Here is a 27,779-nt window from a genome sequence, read left to right as displayed (position 1 = left end):
CGGTGTTGCAGAAAGCAGGGTAAAATACAACTACACGGACCACCGAATCAAATGCACTGTCATCGTAAATATTGGCTTGTGATTGCGCTTTTGTAGATCATCTTATTCGTTTTGCTGGAGACGCAACCGACGGGCGTAACAAAATCGTTTGTGTATTCCGCATACCTCGCAAAAGCACTTACCCAGTCACCTTGCGAAAAGCGCGAAACACGGAGTCCGCACCGCCCCGACTTAGCAGTATTTTACCTGCTTTAGAGCAGTTTGTACCTATTAGTAGGCATGTCTACTGAAACTGCAACTTGAAACTAGGGGCAATACCAGAGAGAAAAGAGACAAAGTTGGGAAAGCATAGCCGCTCTCTTCAATTTCTGAACTCTCAAGTGATTGTACCATAATAAATTCCCCAACACCTCTTTCCAAAATAAAGAAAACACGCTATGTTCACTACGTAAAAAATGGTCTCAGTTCATGCATCCGCAGGCAGGCAGGAAACGTTGCCCTATAATTTATTCACACCACATGACGAGCGCAACAAACTCACACGAGATTTACGAGAAAATATCGGTGGTGACTTAAGTTTCCCTGAAATTCTGTATGACCGGTTGTTTGCAGGACCGAATCATCTACTCGGGCGGTGTGCGTCGCTGTGCAAACGCCAACAACACGAAGCATAAAAACGGCAGGTCTAGGACAACAATCCGGAGTCCATTGTTCAATTAAAACGACGTAATTTTGTTGAAAACGCCCGCAGATTTTTACTCACGGTATGCGTCGAGAATCTTCCACATTTTGAAACGGAACGAAGGAAGATTTACTTTTAAAAGCGCTCACTGCGTCCTCCCGGACCAGCTGGACCGGATCAGCTGACGACGACGCGACTGAAACCGCTGAATTTCAACCCCACAATAACCAATTTGCGCTTCGTGTTAGTATGGGCTTCTACCTCCAAGCACCGCACCACACACCGCGAACGTTTCAACTCTTTGCCGCATCGCCGTGTTGCACCAAACCTATCTCTATGCACCAAAGAGAACGAGATCGCCGAAGTCAACGGAGCGCTGTCGTGAACCTTGGCTTGTGGTTGCGCACTCGTGGACCCTGTGACTCCCTTCGCTTTCAAAGCACACACGACGATTACGAATGATACTTTCCGTCTTCCGGGACCATCAAGGGGCACTTCTCCGGTCACGTCTTCGCTACATGTGCTCGAAAACCGCGTCAAACGTGGTCAAACCGAAGCTGCCGAAGCAATACCGGCGCCATGTTGAACGTGCGTTGTTGCTAGATTTTCTCCGACCAAACAAAAACAACGAAAGCAAACCGGCTCTAGCTTCCAGTGTACATCGGCGTTGCGCCGTGGCCAGATTTTCTCCGTCAGCTCTAACTTAAAGATGACCTACAGATGCAGCAACACTGGTATCAAGTTTTAACATGGCGGCCCCCACGGAGCGCCGTAAATTCTGAGGAGGGTGCATTGGAAGCGGCGGCACCTTCCCCCCCCTGCCGGAGGGAGCCCCCGTCCGACGCTCCGGTGCGACGAAAACCCTCGCCCTCGGACGTCGTTCCGGCGGTTCGCACGTCGGATCGCATGGCTTTTTCGCGCATGTGTCTCGCGCTTTAGGGGGATGACCCTCACCCTAAGCCGGATAATTAACTAAAATTCGTGATTCCACTTTTTATTTAATGAAACTATAGATATATGGTTCCAATTGGAAACCTTCCGCTCGTCATCGAGAACCACTTAAATCAGTCATTTTGAGCAGAATTCGAAGCGCGGGGGTGCGGTCAACTTTCCGCTCGTGCAACTGGTGCAGCGCTTGCGGTCCGAAACGTGGATAATATTTTCATGCGCGTTTTCAGGCCGCCAGCATCGCGCCTGTAGCACGAGCAGGAACTTTAGCGCACCACCGCGCTTAAAGGGATACTACAACGAAATTTCGGCGCTCATTTTTTGGTCTATATGTGTTCAAAAGAGCAGTATCACATGGAGCATACCAATATCTTGTTAAAAAAAGTCTCGAAAAGGAATTTTAAAACGAATTAAACGATTAGCAAAGAGCACCTGGTGGATGTCGCTAACGCCTCGTTTGGAATGCTCGTCTAGGAACCTTGACAGCTAGTGACGGAGGTTGTCTCGTCTCCAGCCACGACGAGAGAAGGGGGGAAGGAGGAACTCCCCTCTTCCCGAGAATCCCTTTTGTGTGTCGCAGAAGTCGCTATTGTCCCCCTAGAAGATTATAGAAGATTAACCCGTCACTCAAAATTCGTACAAAAGCAGCCGCTTCGGTGGCTGGAACGACTAGGCCATCCTCTCGACGTCAGCCTCGCCGTAGCTTTGCTCGTCTTGAGACGACCTACGTCACGATTGCGTTGGATGTCACGTGCTCTAAGCTGGGCCTTCTCCGAGCGCTTGCCAGAGTGGGCCGTTTATAACGAAAAATAAAGCCACCAGGATCAAAATACAAACGTGCAATTGTCATTTACGGATATTGTGGATCATATTCAACCTATTTTTGAACGCGACGGGAATATTTCAAATTACGCTGAAGTATCCCTTTAACACATGCTTCAAAGTTTTTTTTGTTTTTTTTTTATTTGACTGATTTAGGGTTTTTTGATGATGCTCGGCAAGTTTGTAATTGGAACCATATCATTACTTGCATTATTTTAAAAGTTAAATAACGAATTTTAGTTAATTATCCGGTTTACCATGAGGATCATCCTCCTAGATTAGGGAGTCTTTGTAGATAATGTTTGGCGTTTTGCAACGGCTCTCCGCAACCCGCTACGATACCCGGAAATCTAGAGTCAAGGCCATCGGCGCGCAGGCGCAGTAGCTGCTTCTTCGTAGCGGAGGGCTTAGCGGAGGGGGAAACGCGGTCTACGAAAACTCCCTATTATGTCCTCCTGGTCGTATAACGCACCTGCACAAACCTCATTAGTCTACCTCTCGTGACTTTTTTTTTTAATAAGTATGTTCGAATTACAATTAAACACGCCGTGTATTAGATGCTTTTCCGTTTTCTTACCTGGACACTGTTCCAGTATCTTTTATATCCCAAGTCAATTTTCTACCATTGTTTCCTTTATGTAATGTTAGGTATCCTCTAGCCCTTGGAGTGTTGCTTCTAAATTATCTGCCTATGCGTTTTTCCCTCTGCTAGGATGCAAGCTGACTGTGCTGTGCTATTAAACTGTTGCATAAAAAATGGCTGCCGACACGAGAGATTCCGTGTACGGGACCAATAAATCCATCCTTGAGCGAGAATCGTCCTTCTCACGACTGTCTACGGCCATGGTTGGACGTGCCCACAAGCTAGAAGCCGCAGACCCAGTCAACGCTGGCTCGTGCAGAGCTCTCGTCGAGGAGGGCGACCATGGTGCCAAGATAAAGGCTACAGAGGTGTCTGCAATAGCTGTTTCAACAGTGCCTTCGAACTGTCAACCAAAACGTCGAGGGATGCTCTGGGAGTGGAAGTCACTGAAAGAATGTAAGTCATGTTTTTGATTTTCGTTCATGGTGTGAGTAAAACTCTCAGAGGTTTCGAGAGAGGAAGAGTTTTCACGGACGTAGCAGGAAGGTTGGCGAGACCTTTCGGCAGTCATCTTACAATGCTTGACCATGTCAGTGTTCATTACCCAGCCTCATGAGGTGGCATGTGTTGGAAACCAATTCGGCACTTGTCTGTAACCGAAAAGGAAGAAAAAAAAATGAATCTGGGAATTTGTAATTTCAATCAACATTTCCTTTATGGGTGTGCCAAATTTGGATCTAACTTCATTGAATGCTGATGATGATCAGGGCTTGTTTGTACTAAACAGATTACGAACTAAGAGTATTCTTAAGAAACATACCGTGTAACTAATTTTAATTTCATTTATATATATATATATATATATATATATATATATATATATATATATATATATATATATATATATATATATATATATATATATATATATATATATATATATATCAGTGTGTCGAACCGAACAAAATTCGGGTTCGGTTACGGTTCAGGTTCAGGTAAATTTATTTTGTTCCGGTTCAGTTCCGGTTCGATTAATTCGATCCGCGAACCGGTTCGGAAATTATGAATGACAAATTGCAACATCAAAATAAATTACAAATAAAACATCTGAAATCAGCACATACGAAACGGGATACATCGTAGTGTAAGGCTCAGGGATTTCTACCAGGAATGGTTTCTTTATGTGCACTCAAAGGTTACCTCACCGACGTTTCATCTACCGTATTTACTCGCATATTGGTCGATACGTCGTATAGGTCGACCCCCTAACTTCGGGACCCCCGAAAAAAAAAAAAAGTTGAAAAATATAATACCGGGATTCGCGTATTGGTCGACCCCCCAGTTTTGATGAGGCGATTTTTGAAAAACAGGTCGACCTATACGCGAGTAAATACGGTAATTGGGTCCGACGCAGTAGCTGTAAAATCCGCGACCTCCTTACAAACCCACTTACAAGTAGAACTCGCTAACTATCCCGCCACCTCGGCGTGTAAGCAATTGAAGGAACAGTGGGGAGAAAATACAGCTTTTTTTATTTGAACTAGCCTTCGGTAACTCAAATTAGACCCTTAAAGGAGTTTTCATTAAACAAGATACGGAATATGAAAAACACTTCACCGAACGCAACGCCAGAAGGACGTAATAGGATAAATATTAAAATAGAAGAGTTCGCTGTCTCACAAATATGTTAGCTTCTAAGTGCCTGTACGAAACCGGATGCATTATTATCAAACTCCACAGCCTTCTCTTTTCTCATTCCGATGGAAGCAAGCTTCAAGAACTCGCGCGTTCTAGAAACGTGTTATGAAATGAGCACACAGCAGCATTTAGGATTTACGAGATTGTAGAAAAATGAAATCCCGTGACGCGATTTTTTTTTTTTTTTGCACAGCCTTCCAATTCTTTTTTTTTTTCGTGCAAGCCGCTACCAGCGCAATACTGGTTCCTATGTCAAGATTCATGGATGCAGCGTTTGTCAAGATTCATGGATGCGGCGTTTATATTCCTAAGACTGAGTGGAGAAGAAAAATATGTAAGCGAGGTGTGTCAGTTGACGGCACTTAAAAAACAAATGGCATTGATAGCACATTCATTGTCAACAGCGCGTGGCCGAACCGTTTTGACATGAGCCGGTAACCGTTATTTTTTTTCCGGTTCAGTTCCGGTTCGGGTTCATCGCGATAACAATATAACGGTTCGGGTTCAGTTCCGGAAAAAATACCGGTTCGGTTCGGTTCCGGTTCGACACCCTGATATATATATATATATATATATATTAAGGTGGGGAGAGTTAGACAACTGCTGTTTTCGCCATGTGTTTATCAGGCTCGGCGGACGTTAGATGAGGGGATAATCGTCAAAATAAGCTAAGTAAAAAATATATTCGTTTTTGTATCATTGGTTTTGGGGGTCAAGTTGCAATTGGAATACTTTCGGGAATTACTATCAGAGGCCAGAGTAATCTAAAGAATTTGCAATAAGTTAATAGATTTCTAGATATTAATCCATCAATTATTTGTTTTCTTGCCGGACTCAAAAATTGTTTGCTAAAAGAGCGTTACAAGCCCTGCCCACAATGACGTTTCGAAGAATGATGGCGGTTCAGTCGCGTCGTCACTTGTGTCGTCAGCGCACCTATCAAGGACACGCTGCCTGTAGATAGTGACAGCACGATTCAAACGACTACGTCACTCAAGCGTCATTGTGGGCACCTCAATTTTTAAATAGAGTCAAGAAACGCGAAAACTGATAAATATCGAGAAGACCATTACCTTTTTTAAAAATTCTTTAAATTGGTCTAGCCTATGATAGTAATTTTTGTAAAGACTGCAAGTCTTTACAAATGTCCTGTAAAACCAATAATTAAAAAAGTTGCCGGATTCTAGTTCATTAACCCCCTTATCATGACCATTATCAAGTGCCCGCCGAACCTGATACACGGTGAAAACGGTACTAGTCTCTTTCCCTTTTTAAAAAAAAGCTGTTCAAACTAAAATCAAACACCCCGTATATATTCTCACGAATGACGAGGTGGCGAAACAAAAAAACAACTGAGGAAACTGAAATGTTTAATGGGGCGAACAACAGAGCGTCGCAGGCATCGAAGTCGGCGTAACAGCAGGATCGAACGCTGGGGCGAGACTGACTGCGGATATTCTTGATGAACACCAATGGACTTCTTCCAAAACCGACGCGCCCCATCGCGGCGAAATACCACGCAGTGCACTCTGGGAACTAGTTGGCCGCTCAGTTTCGGTTTCGACTGAGCAGCTTCATCTCATGCTATCACGCCGCGACCGAACGCGCTGCTTGCGTTTTCGATTATCTGACTTTCCACGAACGTACAATACACTCATTCTCGAGCGATACAAAACGAAGACGTACCGGGGCACTTTTCTTGGTTCCCAAAACACCAGATATTAGACAGTTTTAGTATAGCGTTGCTGGCTCTTACGTACGCAATACGCAATAGTATAGCGTACGCTAAAAATGACCTGCTCGGACCGAATTTAGTTGTGCGTTACGTTTTCGAGTGAACACCGCGCATGATTTTGGTTAGATTTGCTAGAGCTGCAGAATTCGGCGTGCTTGTAGCGCAACCATGCTCCTGGAAAGAAATATTGAAAATGAAAACGTGTCCAATCATTTTATTTCAAATTAAACCAAGCCGCAGCTGCCTCGTCAAGCGCGCTTTTCTGCGGGGTACAGAGGCTACGAGTAAAGGCCGGTTCAGACATTTGCGTTTGAGTGCGTTCGACTGCATTGCGTCGAGAACCGAAAGCGAGTCACCGGCACATCTGTGCTTCGTGTGAAGCGTGCAACCCAATTCAAAGAATCATCTTAGCACGCGATATAAGTAGCAGGGATGTCCTGGTTTCTCGCTGCCGCAACGCAGTCAAACGCAACTGTCTGAACCAGGCTTAAGAGTGCGTAGCCAAATTCGATCACGGAGCCTCCGTCAATCTTCCCTTTCAAACGGCACCTTTTATCAATGCTATTGCGGAATGAAATTCATGACCTACTGATGTCCAGTACATAGCGAGAACTTCGGCGATTTCTTTTAGAGTCGCTCGTCCGTCGGCGATGAACTGTGCGAATAGGCTTAGCGTTGAGCAGATCGCAACGTTGACGCACATTCCAAGCGGCGAACATTTCCACTGTGCACTCCTTCAGCTGCACGGCGATCTGCTTCGATCGCCGTAGGTCCCGGAAAGAATCGCCGAGCTGAACACCACGCAATTTCACGTAACACAGAACTTCGAAAACACCACGTCGCCTTTGCTGCGCCAGTCGAGGTAACCGCCATCTTGAAACTGGCGCTCTCGTTGGGTCCGAGATCTCTCGAGAACGTCCCGCAGAGCCCGCTAGCCCGCCACGCAAAATCCCCAGCGTTGCGTGCGTACGCAATACGCTAGCTCTTCTATTGCGTTCTGCGCACGCGCACTCCCGACCCGCAATTTTATTGCGTACGCAAGGCTTTAGCGTACGATCTACTAAAACTGTCTATTATGAGTGCGTATGCAACCGTAGTAAGACGTGGCTTAGTCACCTCACCCCACGAGTGCATCTTTCAGTTCAATTTCAATAATCCCGTCTAGTACCAGTGAACAACAACTGAAATTTGTTCATCTGGAGCCTTTCACCTATTTTGTTAGCCAAACGTCCGTTTCTTGTTACTTCATTGGGCAAAAAGCAAGCCGCATTCTTACAGGAGTATCAAAGTTGAGCCCAGCGTTGACGCATGAATTTTTAAGGAAACGCAATAAATTCGACCTCTCTACTGCACAAAATTTACTATGATGTCTTCCTCGTGTCATCATATATCTCCCACTCAAATTTTATGCTAATAGAAGATTAAGTTTTCGCCAACGCTGAGATCGGCGAGCTACGACGGAGGCCCTAACAAGCGTCCCCTACTCCTCGCTAAGCCTTTTTGGACGAGCTTTTACTGACGCCCAAGATCTGTGCCTGAACGGTGTGTCTGAAATTATCTCGACGTACTCAGGCAGGAAGAAAGCAAACACATAACGAATATTATGGCCATTAGCAACCGTCAAACGCGCTTTGAATAATTTTGTTCGTTTGGCGCACCGCATAGGGGTTCATGCCCGTTCGGCGCACTCCCGGCGAACGGTGCGACATTCTTCACAAAAGTACTCGACTTTTGCCTTCTAAAAACGGTCTGTATGTGCGAATGTGCCTATATGATTGCAGGATAACTTTATGCGCATACGCCATGTTGAACATTAGTGGAATGCCCAAGCGGGTGGGGACCTCACTTCGTGCAGTGCTGCGGGTCAGTACAGATAGGAGATAAGAAGTGTGTTAAAATTGAGCTTTTCAATGGCGCCTCCGAGTTTCACCTCGCGTACTCAGGCGTATTAAGAAAAACAGTAATTGCAAAAAGTGATATTTCGTCTATGGACGCACGAAACAAACAAACTTTCTGATCAACAACACTAAAGTAAAGGCCCGAGCTCGATGCATGCATACTTATTGGTTGCTACAGCTTGTCGATTCGTACACAAGCAAGATCCCCGAGCTTCGCAGTTTCGAGAATTCCAGCACTGGCTCGTCCACGTACAGTCGGGGACAAAAGTCTCCAGGACGTGCGAGCTGCGGCTGAAACGCATTGCTCTGCCATCTGCCGGCGGGTCGTCTGGTTTCGAGATCACAGAAAAGCGCATGCGCGTCCTACTCTGCCTTCAAACATGTCTGTTTTCCTGCCCTTCTGCGGCACAGCGCCTAACTCGGAATCGGGCGCGTGGTACCGCCTCGGGGATAGCGCTGGCGGTTGACGAGCGTCTGCTACACATTCCGAAACTCGAGATACCGCCTGGGACACTGCGCCGCAATTCGCCTTGTCAGCGCATTTTGCTTTATAACCAGTTGAGCTTATCGCTTTGTTGAGCTGCCGTGACTTCTTGCTTTATAGGTGCCATGTCAGTAAGCGCTATCTCCGAGGCGGTACCAGGCGCTCGACTCCGAATTAGGCGCCGTGCCGCAGAAGAGCGGGAAAGCGCACATGTTGGCAGCAGGGTTGGGCAGAAATACTCAAACATGTATTTGGAAATAGAAATACTGGGATACATCAAAATAGTAGCTAAAATACTGATACTAAGATACATTAGTAAAAATGTATCGCGATATGTATCGGAAATACATTTTAAAAAGAGGCAAAAAGTATTTGGAAATACAAATACAGGAATACATCTTAGGGAGGGCAGAAATACAAATACAAAAATACTGATAGTGCAATACATTTTCCAAATTTTTTGAGACGCCAACTGAGATGAAGCTTGAAGTGGATGTTTTCGATCCCGAAATTACTTTCCTGTAGGCCTGCCACTTTGCCGTGAAGGTAGTGGTTTCGGACGACAAGGAGTCTTCAATGGGCCCAAAAAAACGTTCCATCAAGGGCTGACCGCGGTCCCTTCCATGACATCTTGTCTGTGTGACGAGGGAATCCTGTCAACATTAATCGCATGACGTCACGGTGGAATGAACTAATATTCTTTATCTGTAGGTGTGGCCTTGAACATGAAACTTTACCACGCTGCTCTATGAAAGGACAATACGTACTTTCGTTGTAGGTTACCTGGTTGAAGATCGTGCATACAGTGTCATTTGGAATTTTTGAGAATAGTGGACCACCGGAAGCACCTTGGTATACATGTGTTATCTTCTGTTACGGTTGAAAAAACGATACGGTAGCATCCTTGTTCTGAAAGTCCTTACTACCGACCCTCCGCCACCGACGCACGGATTGCAGTCCTCAAGTTTTGCCTAGCATTATCCAACCAGAGACCTCGTGGATTGCGAGCTGATATTGCCGGCACAGGTGCGAGCTGTCCGAGAAACAGCAGTCTCGAGACGAGTCGCGGGAATACGTAGTCTGGGATGGCACAGAGAGGCCACTTCTGGCCTCCTTCTGGGTTTCGGATCACCAGAGCAACGGGTCATGTTCACGTCGGCTGATGACGTACCCTTGAGCCGTGCAATGTTATGGGCGCAGCCGCAGATGCATTCGAATATGTGTTGAACTTCACAGCGTGAGTATTCCTAATATTTCATGTCAACCACCGCCACGCTCGTGCTGCAACGGAATGTGATTCAGTTTTGCCGGCTGGGTGTACTCTGTACGCTAAGGCGAGAGGGGCGGTTAGCAGCGGGCACTGGATGCCAGCAAACAATGACTCAAGAAATCCCTACCTAAGGACCTGCGGCAGAAGATGCTCTGACTCCACTCCTGGCACGCCACCTGGTTCGAGTCCCCAACTACGCAACACTTCTCAGAAGAGAGAAGAGGACGCGTAAAAAAATAGTTTGCAGAATCAAAAGTAACCAGCATAGAAACACTGCCCCCGCATCTCCTTGACTCTGGTGCCCTCAGAAGTAAAAAAAAAAAAAGAAAATGCGTTTGAACTTTTTTTTTTTTTTTTTTCGGGGCCGGGGGGGGGGGGGGGGGGGGGGGGGAGTATTTCTCAAGAAATGTAACGAAATACATTTGATCCTGATTGTATCGCGATACAAAGAAACATTCCAAATGTATTTCGATACAGGAATACAGATACTGGTGAAAAAAATGTATCGCGATACAGAAATACAGATACGAAATGTATTTCTAAAATACTATCGCGATACATTTGTATCGCGATACTGCCCAACCCTGGTTGGCAGGCACAGTAGGACGCGCATGCGCTTTTCTGCGATCTCGAAACCAGGCGACCCGCCGGCAGATGGCAGAGCAATGCGTTTCAGTCGCAGCTCGCGTGTCCTGGAGACTTTTGTCCCCGACTGTACCTCGATTGGAACGCTAACAGAAAGGCTCAAGTACAAAAATACAACAAGCATGAGTTAAGACAAGCTATACGTCTCGGGCTTGCCTAAAGCTTCGAGGTCTGGCCATTTAGGTTAGTTTAGAGACCACAAATGACGCTCTCGGGACCAGAAAACATAAGATAACGGCCGTTAATAGCCCACGCTCTGTGTATAATCTCTTGTCGACGTGTCGATCGAAACCGAAACCATGCCACCCTCCTCCCTGGCCGGCCAACTAGTTCCCAGAGTGCAACGCGCGCCGTGTTGCATGTAGGGCTTTATGGAAGTAGTCTATTCTAAATTGGATTATAGGTTTCCGGAGTTTATTTTTGGTAAAATTCATAGATTCTTTTTGGGCTTCATTTTAATAAGAAATACTGTGTCTATTGGAGTTTGCTTTTAGCGTATCATCGCGAAAGAATGACCACTTAAAATTGGATGAAAATAAGCAGTGGGTTAACTTTCAAAGTGTGACCAGAAAAGTTTGAAAAATATTGCAGCTAGGCGGGTAATGCAAAATCGTGGCCTAATCCCACAACTTGTCACATATGCTGCTGGAATGTAAAAGTTGGTTTACAGTTTGCGACGGATTTCTCAAAATAAAATTTCAGACGTACTTTGATTATTCGGACGTTTTTGCAAAACCGTCAAGTATTTTTTTTTTATTTTGTGTGTGTGTGTGTGTGTGTGTGTGTGTGTGTGTGTGTGTGTGTGTGTGTGTGTGTGCGTGTGTGTGTGTGCGTGTGTGCGCGCGCGCGTGTGTGTGTGTGTTTGATTTTGATTACAGTGATGTCTCGATAATATATGGACATCTCCGTTCCTTCTAAAAGTTGTCCATAATGTGAATTGTTCATAATGAAGAAACAAAAATTCATGTGTTTATTTAGCCACTGTTGGTTGGTTATCGGCGCCACCGTGGCCAAATGAGGCAACACTGGGACGGCTAAAATAGACAGCGCCGCCGGCGGCCAAATCTGAGCGTTATGCTGTGGCGCACTACACTGTCGACAGTTTTAAAAATGTATCAAACGTTAATTATATTGATGTGTAGGCATCTGTGGTTCTAGCATTAGGGAGTTTTAGTAGGTGCTTTCTTCAATAGGTTGAGACAACACAAAACGGGAACTAGCAGAACCGTACGTTGTTTACGCGCGGCTTAAAATCAGAGAACCAAAGACTTCAGCGCGAGACACATGGACGACAGAATCGTCCGATCCGACGTCCGATCCGACAGTCCGAACGCCGCTCCGAATTGCCGCACGCGACAGTTTGAGACACACGCTTCCGACCTTGCATGCGACACGACGATCCCTTCGGCTCCGCCCAGGAGATCCAAGCACTCCAGCGGAGGTCCGCGTTCATAGATCTGTGGTCTTAGATTGACGGTTTAGCTTGCACAAGCGAAGTTATTAGGGAGTTTTCGTAGACCGCGCTGCCCCCTCCGCTAAGCGTTCCGCAACGAAGAAGTTGCTACTGCACCTGCGCGCCGATAGCCTTGACTGTGGAGTTCCCGCTATCGTAGCGGGTTGCGGAGGGCCTTGCGGGACGGCGAAAACGATCTACGAAAACTCCCTATTAGCTTGTTCTCGCTAGCGCGTGCGTTCTTTGCCGGGGTCATTTTTCTCGAATGGGTCGGCGGGATCCACGCCTCCGGCTTCCCCTCGCCCGTCCCGTTATCGCGTTCGCTTCGTCCCGCCAGACCCAGTGCGTCATCATGACGTTCGCGCTAGCTGTGCTGTCATTGGCTGGACGCACGTCGGATCGCCGATCCGACGCCTGAAGCGACCAAATTTTTCGGATCAGGCAGTCGTATTGCCGGATCGGACGTCGGATTGGATGGATTTTTCGCGCATGTGTCTCGCGCTTTCGTCGACCTTCTCTCCTCTACGAAAGCGGAACTGAGAGCGTCCCACCCCCTCCCTCCACCCTTACATACCTTTTGTTGTTTTTTTTCTTTTTTGTTCCAACTCTTCTCGGGTGAATAGCTGACCTCATTTTGTGGATCAGCTTGTTTCCCGTACCCTCGTCGTGTTGAAGACAACTAATACCCCTGTCAAACGGGCGCGTTAAATGGCATTTAAGCAAAATGACATTATAGCTCGGCCAATCCGCGTGTTTAATGCTCCACGCTGCGCCAGCATCATCATCAGAGCCAGCATCACGAGCCGATTCGCCAAGCGGTGCATAACATTCGATCAAAACGACATTTACTTTCCCATGTGTTTTTCGTGCAAGCTGCGTGTAGTTTGGACGGTGTCGTACGCAGTTGCTCGTCGCAAGCTGATGCTCGTTTTCGTCGATTAAATATGTTGTTCTCTTTTACATAGAGCACAAATAAACACCGAATGGATAACTCCTTCTCGCGGTGTTCTCGCGGTGCTTTTTTTATTATTATTTCTTGAGTAGACCGTTTCCTTGCAGCGGGGACGAAGTTAGAACCGCACAGACACGGATCGAAATAGAGTAATCATTTTGGGTAGATACGCGATCACGCTAAAGGCGCAAACGACAGTCCGCTCTGCAACCGGCGAAGCGTTAAAAAACGCTCACTCCGGTAACGCTCAAACATCCACAAAGCATCGTTCGGTCGAGATGTGTCCGCGGAGCAGAGAGCAGTGAGAATGTCAAAGGGCTAACCTGACTGTAGAGAGTCGCTTCGAATGCAAAGACAACGCCGAGAGACGAGCGCATTAATTTCAAATATCGAGTTAGATCGCACATTTAGAAACCCATCTCAAGTCACGCAGTGCGAACACAATGCTTATTTTACACCTTTTACGGCATTTGTTAATCTCCGACGGCGTTGTATTTCCCACGATCTCGACGGGAACCTGCGGAGCTTCACGCCTGGCTTTCGGGTTGCGACAGTCCGGTACGCAACAGTGCCTGCAACTTCGACGTTTGCTTTTCTGCGACATCCGATAGTAATGTTAAGATTAAAGGACAAAAAACGCACGAATCAACACCTTCAAGGTGATGCGTGAACAGCCCCACGAACAAGCAGGCTGGCGAAACGGCCTTCCCAGTGTTGCAAATATATGCAACCAAACTTGATATAAATAAACGGGGTCCAGGTTAACGAGACATCACTGTATTGATATTTCTTGAATAAATCCGAAATAAATATTTACAAGTCTTTTTTTTTTTTTATATATACATTTTTTTTTAATATTTTATCTATACTCGTTTTGAACTCAAGAATTATAAAAAAAAAGAGTCCGGCTCTTCGCGGAGCATTACTAATTTTCCTCTTTATGTTGATTATTAAGATATATGTAGGTTCACTTTAAATTACATATTTGTTATCTTATCAAGACGTACACGTTACAAGCGCCAAAAGTATCGCTTCTTCCTCCGATCACCAAGTCTTGTAAGAACTATTTCGCCGGGCGTATGAACAATGCGCAAGACGTCCTTTTTTCTTGAGGTGAAAACAAGTATAAATCGTCAGAGGGTAAAAAAAGAAAAATGAATAGAGTAGCCTCTTTTCAGGACCACCGACCCAAAACTTCTTTTCCCGCTTTTTTTTTTTTTTTTGTTATTGTGATTTTGGTTCTGTGATAAATTCAAATTGGCAAAAGATTTACTGGCTAGTGTTTCCGGGTATTTCCGGTAATATCTAAAAACCCGGAACCCTAATTATAAAAACTGAGGGAAACACATGATACTTCATTTTACGGCTCTAATGGGCTGAAGCTAACCTGTGCATGGTTCATACGCTGCACAAAGCCGTTCTTAAAGACTGGGTTGTCACAGAAAGTAATGTTTTTTTTTTTTTTTTTTTTTTTTTTTTTGCATTTGAAATGTGCACATTTTGATAATATTAGGAATAGCTGATCCTAAATGCTCATACAAGTATACTAATTCCCCACACAAGGGGACATCGCAACATTCCGTGAGGAGCCAAACTTTTTCAGTGTGGCTATTGAGGTTGAAACGAGTACAGAGAGTTTAATTTAGCGTCTTAGCTGTTGTAGATGTAACAATCTCTTTCTGATACGCCTGCTGTAATGCATCACTCTTTCAGTGAATGAGCTCGACTGTGACCAACTGCAACAGCTGTGTGCTGAACTCGCCCTGCTTATCAAACGTAAGCATATGTTCAAATCAGTGAATAATAGCTGAATGATAGTCTTGGGAGTAGAAGGAATTATAGAAAACATCAAAGTAGGCTTGAGTGTACATGTATCGGGGGGTATGGCTAAATGATTGAACTGTCTAGAAAGACTTAAAAGTAGAAAACTGGACAAAGACAACATTAATTTGGCTGTTATGAAACATTGTGTACTATCTTAAAATGCCGAGCAAGTGCCCAATCAAAATTGTGAGGTAGTTTGGAAAAACTGGAAGGGGGGGTACTTGTTAGCTCCGAGAGCAAAAAATTCATAAGGGGCACAGGATAGGCTAGGTTTCCCCACTTTGCACTAGGGTGCTTGGAGAAACGGCTGATGAGGAGTATCTAGGTGGGCCCAGAGGTATGGGATGGGTGCTTGATATGATCTTTGCATTGTTTTCAGACATTTTAAATGTAGCTTAGGCGAACACCTTGTGTGGCTTGGGTACATGTTCGGTATTTTACGGTACAGAGTTACAATAGATATAAAGTTTCTAAGGGTGGATGGAGAGGAGTCATGATGTCGGGATTATTGTTGGGTAATACAGTCCTGTGCATGGTGTCATAAATTCAAGCTTTAAACTCGGGTAAAAGAGAATAGGCAGGTCGGCATTGAGAGCCCTCGGGAACTCCAAATGCAGGAGTACGGGGGGGATATGGACTGGATATATATTTTGAGGGTGGAGAGGCCATCATAAAACTACCGTAACATCCTAAAGATAGCCCACCTAAAATTTAGAGCAAATCGGGTTAAAATAAGGAGCGGGCTCACTTTCGGTGTACAATCAAGGAAAGTTGAAAAAACGCTAAATTTGCCATACTTGTTATCGCAACAAGGGACAGTCAAGCAAAGATGACTCTACCTCCCAGTCGGCAATGTTCGCTTATATCCCGCCATAGCTAACTATACCTCGTTTCAGCTGAAGTCCAGACGCAGCCGATGCTACAAGCGCGAGTTCCGGGTTCTCAATGTCCCTGCCAAGCACGCGTGCTTGTGCTGTGCTAGCACTGTTCAGGGCCACATGCTCGCTCTTGTAGCATCGGCTGCGTCTGGACTTAAACTGAAACGGAGTATTGCCGCATTTACGCCGAGGCCATCATTGATCCGAACACTACAACGACTAGGAGTGGGCTATCTTTCGGTGTTTAAAAGTAAATATCAAATCAAGCCAAAACATAGGGGTGGGTTACTGTAAGACCCTTTATGTTGGTGGCCCTGATTTTTCACGAACTGGGCAGCGGGGTCATATTCGCGACCATTAAATTTCGCGATATCTAAAGGCTGGAATTTGGCTCCATGGGCAATCGAAATATTCGCGCCCACTTAAGGTTTGTACAGTATCTTTCGGGGGTGGGGCATATCTCTCGAGATGTTACGGTAAATTTTGACAAAAGACTGGCCACAATAAGGGATAGATTGTGGGTGGGAGAAGTGCTACATGTACCTATTTGTACATGAAAAGTTCAAAATTAAGGAGTGAAACCTATACGCTGAGATTTAAATGCTTGCAGACTAGTGATCTGACTGGTCAAACTAGTAGCTCTGTGAAAATGTAACAGAAAACAACCAAGAGGCAGATTTGAGAGGGAAGAATGGAAGGGAAATCAGCTCTATGTCCAGGTCACGAAGAATAAGACAACAGGAAAAAAAAGTACATTTCGTAATTTACAGTCTTCGATCCTGTTTGAGGCCAAAATTAAAGTGTTGAGAACCAATACATACAAAAAATATACACACATTGCACAGTAAACTAAAAAAAAGGAAACAGTAGAGCCTGTGGCTTATGAAGGCTCAGGGTCTGGTTCAGCTTACCCCGAATAGCAGTCCGGAGGAGAAGGTTAAAAAGGTCGAGGGAAGTATAAACTTACTCGCAGCATTGATGGTTACAGTGATGGTGGACTTTATAATGAATGAAATAATTCAGGACAAGATTGAGGAGGGTCCAAGTGCTCTGGGCTAGGTTTTAAAAGCTACCGCCTGGTAGAACGGGATAGCGACAAGCCACCAGGAGGCATCCATCTGCTGACCTTAGTTGTTTCTGGGAAGTGACCTAAAGGGAGATGTAGTGAGTGTGTAAGAACAATCTAAATAAGCTACATGTGCACATAAAAAAGCTTGCTTTCTATGCATATTTTTAAGAGTGAATGTGAACACAAGTTGTGTAACAGCTGTACTTGGTGCCACATCTTTGCCGATGCAGTGAAACTGATATTTCTAGCACATATTTTTATTAAGATCACAGCATTATTTGAATGCAATATGCAGGCAAAATTACTTTGGTCCCAATTGAGGCATTGCTGTCACTGTTTATAAGCGAACATATGAAAAGTCGTGCTTCATAAAATCAACTGGGGAGAGCAATTCCTTATTTGGCGAATATTTTATAAGGACAGGCCTCGTTTCAGGGATGATGCCATTATGTTATATTTATTATGCCTGCAGTAAAATAAATGCAGTCAAACTCCGTTTGAATCAGTTATAAGCCTCCAAAATTAGGAAGTTGTGAGCAGGGAGAGATGGCTGAACAGGAGGGGCTGCGAGAAAACAGACCTTTACTGTAAAGACGCATACTGCTTTGGTAGTGCTCCTTTCTATTCCTCAGAAGAAACCATTTCTCAAATGTAAATTGTTTCTTCTAGAGATCTCATTTGAGCTGGCACCATTGCTCGAAGAGCACCACAACCTTCAGGAAGAAGTGGATGCCCGCAACGTAGTCATTCATCAGCTTCTGAAGCTCACCTGCAAGCAAGCCGAATTCCCACACCGTCCCATCCAGATGTCGGTCATATTCCCGGACAATAAGGCCGAGGCCCTCGTTTCAGACGCTGCCTCGGACAATTGAAATTCGACTGGTGCTGCCTGCTTTCGACTATCAGGGAACATGCTGGGGGTCTTGTGCCGTTGTAGCGTTTCTGCAGAGAAGCAACTTTGCTCGCATCTTCAAAAGAATGGGTGCGGCTTTCTCACTCGTTGAAGTACAGCGGCGTTACGTTTGCTATTAAAATAACTGCCCTTAATTGCCCAGTTTTTTTATGTCTGCTATGGTTTGAGCCACTATGAGCAGGTTGTATATAGCCTAGGGAAAGAATTTGGAGCACATTAAAGGAATCGCACTCAACATGCTGATTTTTTGTGTTGCTTTTGAAGCCCTCGGAGTGTCTGCGATATGCGACACATCGCCAGTGCGTGGCACGCTCCCTGTCGTTTGACAGACGAAGTCATCACTGCAAGGTCCTACGATCTATTGGCAGGTGCTGTACAAGAGTATCCTGTTCGGACAAGTTTGTTTCTACGATCATAAATACAACTGCCCAAGCAATTAAAAACAGGAAAAACAACTGTCCCGCTCGCACTGCCCGTCGTTCGAGTGGCAGGTTGGCTCTCGCCCCATTCTCTGAAAAGGTTCAAACCTATCTGAACCTATCTCATTGTTGGCACTTGCTAATAATGTAAATAATTAATTTTTGGGGGAAGGGGGGGGGGGGGGGGCTTTAAGAAAGAAAAAAAACGTTACATTACCAGCAAGTGCAAACAATGAGATCATTTGCCTCTTTCTCACACTACTGTGGCAAAGGCAGTGGTAACGCGAATTGTATTGCGTGTTGCTCTGCAGTGATGTTGCGCAGAGGAACATAAAACACATTTTTCAACTATGTCATTTAACCAGCTCGCCTGCACACTTTCCCTTCTGACGTTTTTATGCCTGGACGGCGCAAACATTGTTGTGTGTAGCACCTTCGAAAAAAAAAAACAATAAAAAAAACAGCATTTGGGTAAATTAATGTGCTTGAAGTAAGGTACAAACTAAATTGGAGGTTGTGTACTTCAAGCAAAGTAGTAAGTACGCCAGTACTATAAATACTATGTACTTTCAAAATAAAGTATAAGTACTTTTTAACACAATCTTTCATCATTCTGCAATAGCTGTATTAATTTTTTTTTTTTTTTTTAGCTGGTATAGATTGCTTTAGGGATCCGGAAATGGTGGCGAATATTGAATAAAGTCAAGTGGCCTCAGAGTTGTTTTACCGCCGAATTCAGAAACCTCACTCAAACTACACTCAAACTGAAGGGCCCCTTCAATTCCTCGAGGAAGGCGCGAGGGCCGGCGCTGGCCAATCGCAACGGCGGATCCGTCCTCGCGATTGGCCAGCGCCGGCCCTCGCGCCTTCCTCGAGGAAGTGGAGGGGCCCGTCAGTTTGAGTGTAGTTTGAGTGAGGTTTCTGAATTCGGCGGTTAGTCTCACTGACGAACTATTTAACACAATCAACTTATAAGCCACTTATTTGTTGGCAAATATCCTTTTGTGATAAAACTTTAACAAGACCAATTTTGGGGAATTATAGGGCGTCTGAAATAACCAGGCTCGACCCAAAAAGGGCCGTAAAAATCGGGCGCCTGCGGTAGCACGTGCGCATATTCTCGATTGCATCACACAGATTTGTCGGAGATCTTCCGACAGTCACTTCCACATGCCACCTGTGTTGTGCCAACGTAAACCGCAACGCTCCCGGCACTTGGAACGAACGCCACACACGTCGTCAAGCTATTGATGCTATGAAAACGAGCGTTGCGTTTAATGATAATCAATTACACCTACTTGCCCGTTTTTTTTTGTGTGTGTTTTTTTCGTTTACTTGACGTGGCTATGTATAATGGAAGTTGTGAAATCGGAATCATTTTGACCGACACAAAATCTCAACATCTTGTGTTGTGCCGTCCGTTATTTTATTTCTGTGTATCCTAGATTTTATCTGAACAAGCATATTTTGTTAAATTAAGAATTTATATTTAATATTTTAATTATTTAATGTGGTTTACAAGATTGTTTTGTTGAAAATGTTGCCATGCTCAATAATGTGGTCTGGCCACTCTGGCAATGCTCCGAAACTCCACAAACATAATAAAACACATAGAGAAGTATAAATACTTAGGAGTGCGGCTGAATGAGGGTAAACAATACAAGAAGAGGAAGAAAAAATGCTAAAGAAATGAAAAAAAGAATGCACTATGGAATTACAATAGATATGAAGCTAGGGGAATATGGAAAAGTGTCAAAAGCACCTTTTTTTTTTTTTGTCTTTTCTTGTAATGCGGTATTATGTATGAATTCTGAGGTCCAGTCGAGCTTAGAGATCCGGCAGAGGAGCGTGGGCAGACTGGCACTGGGGCGTGTGGGAATTACACCAAATGAAGGAGTGCAGGGAGACGGGCTGGGAATCTTTCGAGGCTAGAAGGGGCGATCAGTAGTTGAATTTGAACAAAGACTAGACGTAATTGAGGATACACGATGGACGAGAAAAGGTATATAAGCATCTGCACATGAAAAGTTTGAACACTAAATGGACAAACCGAACCCGAAAACAAAAATTCAAATACCAACAGACAAGTGCGGGTGCAGAACAGACTATACCTCTGTGAAAAAGGAAGTAAAAGAAGCCGAGAGAAAGATAAGGGAGGAAACAATGCAGGGAAAATCAGCTTTAATTATGTATAGAAGACAAAACCAGGAGATAAGGAAGGAACATTGGTGTGATAATTCACGGGGAGCGTTGTTATTCGAGGCTAGAACAGGGGTATTGAGGACAAAGTATGGGGAAATCGATACGCGTTGTGCCGCATGCCGAGGGGAGGACGAGACAATAGAACATGTGATGTTGAGGTGCACAGGGCTTGCTCCCGCCCTCCCGGAAAGGGCGACGGATTGGGCCGGAGCGCTGGGGTTTGCAGACGAGAATGGATAAGTGCATTTTAATTACAAAAAGGAGATTGGAAGACTGGCGGAAATTGTCTAGGGAGAATTGAATAACGTACAACTAGCTGACACAACTGGGGACAAGCGGGAGGAAAATTGGGACTCCCCCCCGCGTGGCTCCCCGCGCCCCAAAGTCTCCGCCCTGCCTTCCAGTGGGCCCAGTGCCGTGGCAACGCCGACTTGGTTTGACCGGAGGAAAAATGGCCGGGAGGAAGAGGCGGGGGGTGAAGCTTTTAGTTTTTTTACCCGATTCCTCAAATGTCGTCCTGGTGATAGGTACGAAATTGCAGAGGGTAAGCAAATTGGCAAAGGAAAGAAGTCAAACTTTTACTTCTTAACTTCTAAGCTAGGTGGCGCGAGCTACCGCCCAATATAAAAGGTACAGCCGTTAGCATCCATCCATTCTATCCGAAAAACACCGAGGTTTGGCCGTTCTTCTGAAACTTTCCGAAACCTCTGTTTCGGGTCCGAAACTTGCTTCAGAAAAAGTTTCGCCCCAACACTAGCTTTTTTTTTTTTTTTTTTTTTTTTTTTGTATTGCTTCTTCGGCCGTGGCCGCGGCCAACGTTGCCGCGGCCGCGAGTGCAATCAAAAGAAAGATTGAGTGCGCCCTGAATGTCGCCATGACGACAACGCCACGTGCGTTGCCCTTTCAGTTACGAAAAGCCGCAAATTTCATTCCAGCGTGCTGGAATGAAATACTTCAATACATTTTGTGACAAGTGGTTGGTCACAAGAGCTGTCAATCATCGCGCCAAAGGTCATTAAAACTATTTAGGCTAATGACGTGACTTATTTTCGCCCTATTCTTACCATACTCTCAACATTAACGGCTCCGGTTCCAGCTAAAGTTCCAGGTTAGTTACAGCTAAAGCCCGGCCTGGTTCCGGCTTGCTTTTAAAAAAAATATCCTAAGTGCCCACGTCGACCGTTGTCTTTTAATGTGAACATAATCTTTTAATGCGAAAGCATTAACTGTAGCCATGGAGTGAACCGGCGCTATCAGTTTTTGAAGCCGCGCCAAACGGCACCTAAATTCCCCTCCCAATGGAGCGAAGCCATGTCGTTTGTAGCAGCGATTTGATGGATAGGCTCCTGTTGGCTGGCGAGCGTCATAGTCTCAAGGAACGAGGATCCCATTAGCTAGCGCGCGTCATAGTTTCAAGGAATGCCAACCCATGGCGCAGCGAGCCAGGAATACGGCGGCTCGGCCGCTTCTGTTCCTCTCGACGCGGACGAACATGGCGGCGTTTCAAGCATCTACATCGTCGGCGGTCGCAACTGTGGCAATAGCAAAACCCGCCCGTCTACACAAGTACACCGCAGACGAACTAATGGAGCAGAATTAGAGCACTGCACGGGCCTACTTTTTGAGGCCCGGCCCGGCCTGGGCCCTCTGACTCTTAGTCTCCGAACCCTTCCCGACGGGATACCTGTTTAATCAGACCCGGCCCGTATCCGGCCCGATGGGATGCCTACCTGATCAGGCCCGGCCCGGTAAGAGGCCAAGGCGTGCCTCATCTCTTAAATTCAAAGCTGTCATTGGGTGTTGGTGCATTTTATTTGTTTAATTAGCCTAATTTGCATGGAAGACGCTGTCAAGACGTTATGTGTCTCGACAGCGTATACGAGTCAGATTCTACGCAGTCCAGTATGAACTAAAGTCGCGATGGATTAAAAGAAATTCAGCATTTGCGTATTTCCCGCCTCGAGCCAGGCCAGGGCCCGGAAACAATCCGTACTACTTGGCCCGGGCCCGTCCCGGGTCCGGAAACCACCTGTGATACCCGGCCCGGGCCCGGACTTTCGGGTCGGCCCGGAGCACAGCGAGCGAGGAGGCAGGCCGTTGAAGCTTTCCTTCATCAAGTGGACGCAGGACTTTTTTAGGGCGGGCGCTTGATGCGTCCAATTGATGAAGAAAGCTTCAACGGCCAAGTCAACAGATTAAAACTTGTGGGAGCCACTGGTTTCCCTCCCCCGAGAAGGCGTGAGCCGCGGACGTTCCGGGCGAAGCCGTCCGACTTCGAGCCCGGTCGCTCCGAATCGTGTCGGAGAAAATAGGGAGTTTTCGTAGATCGTTTCTGCTGTCCCGCAACGCTCTCCGCAACCAGCTACGCTAGCCGGAACTCTACAGTCAAGGCCATCGGTGCGCAGGCGCAGTTGCGGTTGCTTCGTTGCGGAGGGCTTCGCGGAAGGGAATCGCGGTCTACGAAAACTCCCTAAAGGGGTGTCCAAACAGGACACTACAAAACGCACGACTCCGACAAATCGTGAAAATTGAAGCGGACGCTTCTATTTTTACGGTCTGTCGGAGTCGTGAAAATGTTTGCAGGAGTCGTGAAAATTTTTACGATCACGACTGCTCTCCTCTTCAGATTGACGTCACACGCCACCTGCGTCTGGCTCACATCGCCAACGCCCTCGCGTTCCGCCGTCGCCTCGGCTCGAAGGCCAAGGAGGTCCTGCTTTGGGTGGATTTGGGACATTCCTGCGTCAAAGGGTGCGTTTCGCCCGCCTCGGATCTGCTTTCTTTGTCGAGATTCACTTTCGTCGTGATGGCGTCCGATGCGGTTCCGTACTGCGAGCGGAGGCCTTGAGCGATTGACCGACAGCCAACAGAGCGTGTGAGTGGCTCTCCGGGACCCACGTGATAAGCAGAGCAAGGCCGCCGTGGAGAAAGCGAGTGGGAGATTTGACGGAGGGAAGTTTCCCCCCGGGAAGAATTCACGGAGGGAAATTTCCCTCCGACGGCCGGAAGCGGATCGCGGCAGAGCGCGGCACGATTTGCCGGAGTCGTGAGTTTTGTAGTGTCCTGTTTGGACACCCCTTAATACGTCACCATGCTGACGTACTCTCTCTCACTCGTCCGCGCGTCTCCGGAACATTTCATGTGAAACGTCCCAGACGTTGCGCTCCACCACCTCCGATTTCTAAAAAAAAATTCATGGGCTTCGGCCACAATGTCCGTAGCCATACCCTAAAATAGTTTTGACGAAAAAAAATTTGTGACGACGTGAGCGCGATTTTAATTTTTGAAAACAGCGTGAAACTAGGCATCACTCAATAATTTACGAAAAATCAGCTTTTTTATGAAATACCCTACAATATTTTTTTCCTAAATTTGCACGGTTGTCGGCTTACAATGTGGTTGAGTTTGTGCAGTTTTGTTTAATTTAAATATTTAAAAAAAATGCATAATTTTATTTAAAAATAAACATTTTTGTTATTTTATTAAACAATATATAATTGCTCCCGGGACCTAATATAACTGTTTACTGGTTGCCCTCTAGGTATATAACCTATAAAAATATTTTAAACCGCCGAATTAAACACTTTGCAGTAAAACAAAAATCCTGAGGTTGCCAAAAAGTGTGTTTTGACGCATAAACAGCCGTTTATTCCACCCTGAGGTGGTCCAAGTAAAAATACAAAATATGGTGGGTTTGGAAGAACGATTGATCGTCTTTTGATTCTGAAAGTTTAATCAGAGTAATTTTTGTTTAAAGTGAGAAAACAATTTTTGAAGTTGAACTCTCGCACCACTACCCGGCGGCGCTACTCTTCCCCGCACAGCACGCCACCTGCGACGATAGCCGAAGCGATTAGGTCCAAAGAAACAACAGAGTTTGCTGCCCGCTTCCCCTCGTCCCTCTTTTCTGGCTGTAAGGAAAAAAACGGCGGGTATCGTGTACTAATCGGAGATGCCACCAATGCGTCGCCATAGCAGGCACGTTGTGCCCTTTGTACCCGAGGGCGGCTCCTCACACTCCGAAACGCGATGCCTAATCGACGGGCCGCATCAGCTGACCTGGACTTCTTCATGCCATGCCAAAGGTCCCACGGCGACCTCCGATTCCTAATATAAAATTAAAGGTTCTTCACCATAATGTTTGTGGTGCTTCTCTAAAATATTTTTGACGAGAAACAAATTTCATGGGGTGATGGCGGTTTGAACTCGTAAAAAAAGAGTGAAACTAGGAGTCATTTATTAATTGATGAAAATTAAGATATTTTTATAAAACAGTGGACTATTTTTATTCCTAAAAACCACATGGTATTTTGATTGTTGTGTAATAAGGATCATAAATATTCGCTTGAAGCAATTAAAAAAAAAACACGTTAATATATGAGAATTTTAGCCTTTTTGATTTGGTTACAAACTATCTCGTTGCTGCAGGTGATTAAACATCTTATTGGCAACCCTATGAATATTATGCACAAAAAAAAGTTTCGGGCCGTACAACTAAATATCTTGCACAAAAAACAACTTAATTTGTGCAAAATGTAGTTCTGCTGTTTAAAGAGCCGTCAATTCTGCCTTGAGGAGGCCGAAAACAAAAAGCGAAACATGATGACTTTTACAGAAGAGTTTATTGCCTTTTGTCCTTGAATGTTTAATTAAACTAATTTTGTTGTAAATACGAAAAAAAGAAACATTTTGAAGTTGAGCTCTTACGTCGCAACCTGGTGTCGTTTCTTGTACGTGCCTCTTCTCTGCACAGCACGGACACGTGCCTTTGTTTATTCATAGAGTGACCAGACGTCCCGTTTCGGCCGGGACAGTCCCGTTTTGAGGTTCGCTTCTGCCGTCCCGTCTTTTTGTCCAAATAAGGAATCATGTCCCGTTTTCGGGACATGATTTTTTTATATATGTATTTGTGCACAGACTTTTACAGTCGAGTCTTGCAGTATGAAGTCCGGCTTAGAAAACTTCAGTCGTTTGCAAAATACGCCCACACCAACGAAGGACCCGAAGCAGGACCTATGTGCATGCAACTGAACCGTGAGTGCGACTGTTTTTCAGGCCCTAGTGCAATATGGTAACGTTTTGAAATGAGTGGAGTTATTTCATTAAAGTTTTTCTCCCAATCTTTAAAACGCCCCCCCCCCCCCCCTTCCACCCCCCTCCCCCCCTTGCTGGGATGTCCCGTTTTCTACCTTGGGGAATATGGTCACCCTATTTATTCATTATTTCCAATGGGTCATGTAAAGATTCCCGCACTGACAATACGGACCGAAAATAATGCCAGAAGCGCAATCTTGGCTTGTGACGATGCTTCAAGCGTCCGAGTTAAAGGGGCGGTGCAATGATTTTAACACTGAAAGAATGTGCAGCTTGTATTTTTTATATTGTTTACTTCGGCATAAGTAAGAGAAAAAGTGCCACCATACCCCAAAATACCTCTATTTCGCTGCGTAATCGCAAAATAAAAACGCTTTTTTTCCCAACCGGCGGCCACATGGTGGCCGCAAATGGAACCTGTGGTGTGACGTCATTCGGAGTGGTTTTTGTAAGTGATAGTGTTAGGCAATTGTAAGCTTGATTTAAGGTTAAGTTTAAAAAATCTTGTTGTTTAGGCATGCAGAAACGCTTCAAAAGCCTAATATTGCCGCTAAAAGATTTGTGGCGCCATCTACCGCAAGTCAACCAAACCTGTCGTCGCCGTCATCCGTCGACGCCCGAGGCGCCTACGGCGGCTACACGAGCAACCCGGACGTTTCGTCTTTCCTTCGCTCGACGGAGTGCGTTGGTCGTGGTCCGTAGTATCGTGGTACCGATATTGTTCCTGGTGTCTCGACCTCGACTTCGACTGCCCGCCGCGTCGACTGCCCGCCGCACAAGTCCAACTGACTTACTATACGCAAGCATCTTGCGCTCGACGTCGCTCAGGCCGTCCGCCCAGTGCGTCCGCCCATGCCGCCATGTTGGTCGGGAATCGACGGGAGAGCGGGAGAGCGGCGAGCCTGGCGAGCCTGGCGAGCCGGCGAGCGCTGGGGAAACGGAAGCCAGAAGCACCCGACCGGAAACCAACGCCACTCCGAATGACGTCACAGGCGAAGCTGGTGCCGCTTCAATGTTGAGTTGAGGGGTGCCAGAGATACCAATTTCTTTTATTTTTTTTAATGAAAACTAGGGCAAGCAGGAAAGAATAGTTTTCGGTCCTTCGTTTTATATGTGGCCGGGATCAATTCCCACAATTAATTAGCCAAAGTCCGCAAATTGTTGCACCTTGTCCTGTTTCCCTTCGGCCCAGTCCCTGTGTTTTTTTCGTCGCTTTTTCTGTTTGCAATGAACGAACTGGCCCAAATATCCACTTTATTACGATATAAGAAAAATGGCAAACCCGGAGGCCAGTTTCAGGCGGGTGCCAAGTTGTGGCTAGAGTGCAGGCCTCTTGGTTTCAAATAAAGAAAACCCGGGAGCGCCCAGGGCCGAGTCCTCGCCCACCAGCGTCAAAATACGTGAGTATGATGACGCCAGTGAGCGCACCCGGGCGCCTCCGCCCCCTGTTTGCCTGCGGGTAAAGGAAGTAATTCAATAGCTTGGTCCACACTATGAGTAGACTACGCAAATTACCTCGCCTGTTTCGCCAGCTCCGTAGCCCGCGCCCGCGCCTTAGACACCCGCATGGCCAAGTAGCGTTTCCAACCTTCCGGCTCCTTCCTTGGAGGCCCGAGGAAGTTGAGCCGGGAGGTTAGCTCGTTCCAGAGACGAACTTTGTCGTCTCTGGACAGCGCCGGGCTCAGCTCAGTTGCGCCGCGTACCAGAGAGGCCACATCCTCCGGTTTCATGAGCAGTCATGGGCGCCAGTAATTTGAACTAGGCGCTCATCCGCGTCCCGCATGTTGTTCTAACCTTTTATGCGAGTTTATTGCATCTAATATTTTCTAGAACCGCTACAAAATCAGTTGTTTATTTCAATAAAACACGTGTATTTTTTTAGTTTGACAAGTTTCTTTAAAAAAGAGCCGATGTGAAGGTCACCGCCGCAAGGGATTGGCTGCCATCGCTTGACTAAAAGCAGAAAATGCCTTTCCGGTTGCCGGAGAAACGGACGCTTGCGTAGGGACTATAGTCGGTTACAAGTCAAGAAGGTAGGAGAAGCTCCTCCCACAAGTGTGATGCGCCCGTTTCAAATCTCTCCGCAGTCGAAAGAAGACGGTTCACTGGAAACGCTCCTTGTTCCGCTTCAATAAATTCCAACTTGTCTCCGATCCCACTTTTTTAAGAAAGCGACCTTTGTATTCATCGGAGAGGGAACCGAGCCCCTG

At 46.0% G+C, this 27,779-nt stretch overlaps 1 protein-coding gene across 1 annotated transcript; it reads left to right on the top strand.

The window, feature by feature from the left end:
- Positions 1 to 3,124: 3,124 nt before the first annotated feature.
- On the top strand, positions 3,125 to 18,089 carry LOC120850625. The gene is made up of 3 exons (XM_040223187.2): positions 3,125 to 3,491; positions 14,884 to 14,946; positions 17,611 to 18,089. The coding sequence occupies exons 1-3, from the start codon at positions 3,209 to 3,211 to the stop codon at positions 17,811 to 17,813; spliced, it is 549 nt and encodes a 182-aa protein (XP_040079121.1). The 5' UTR covers positions 3,125 to 3,208; the 3' UTR covers positions 17,814 to 18,089.
- The last annotated feature ends 9,690 nt before the right edge of the window (positions 18,090 to 27,779 follow it).

The sequence above is a fragment of the Ixodes scapularis genome, unplaced genomic scaffold (genome assembly GCF_016920785.2).
Source record: "Ixodes scapularis isolate PalLabHiFi unplaced genomic scaffold, ASM1692078v2 PGA_scaffold0__279_contigs__length_252992795, whole genome shotgun sequence".
NCBI lineage: Eukaryota > Metazoa > Arthropoda > Arachnida > Ixodida > Ixodidae > Ixodes > Ixodes scapularis.
Note: the sequence above shows the minus strand (reverse complement) of the source record. Positions and strands in the feature narration are given on the sequence as shown.

Excerpts from the sequence above, each read along its gene's own strand:
- LOC120850625 (XM_040223187.2), top strand. The coding sequence starts at position 3,209 with ATGGCTGCCGACACGAGAGATTCCGTGTACGGGACCAATAAATCCATC. Across the intron at positions 3,492-14,883 it reads GTGGAAGTCACTGAAAGAAT|TGAATGAGCTCGACTGTGAC; the intron begins GTAAGTCATGTT and ends TCACTCTTTCAG. Across the intron at positions 14,947-17,610 it reads ACTCGCCCTGCTTATCAAAC|AGATCTCATTTGAGCTGGCA; the intron begins GTAAGCATATGT and ends TGTTTCTTCTAG.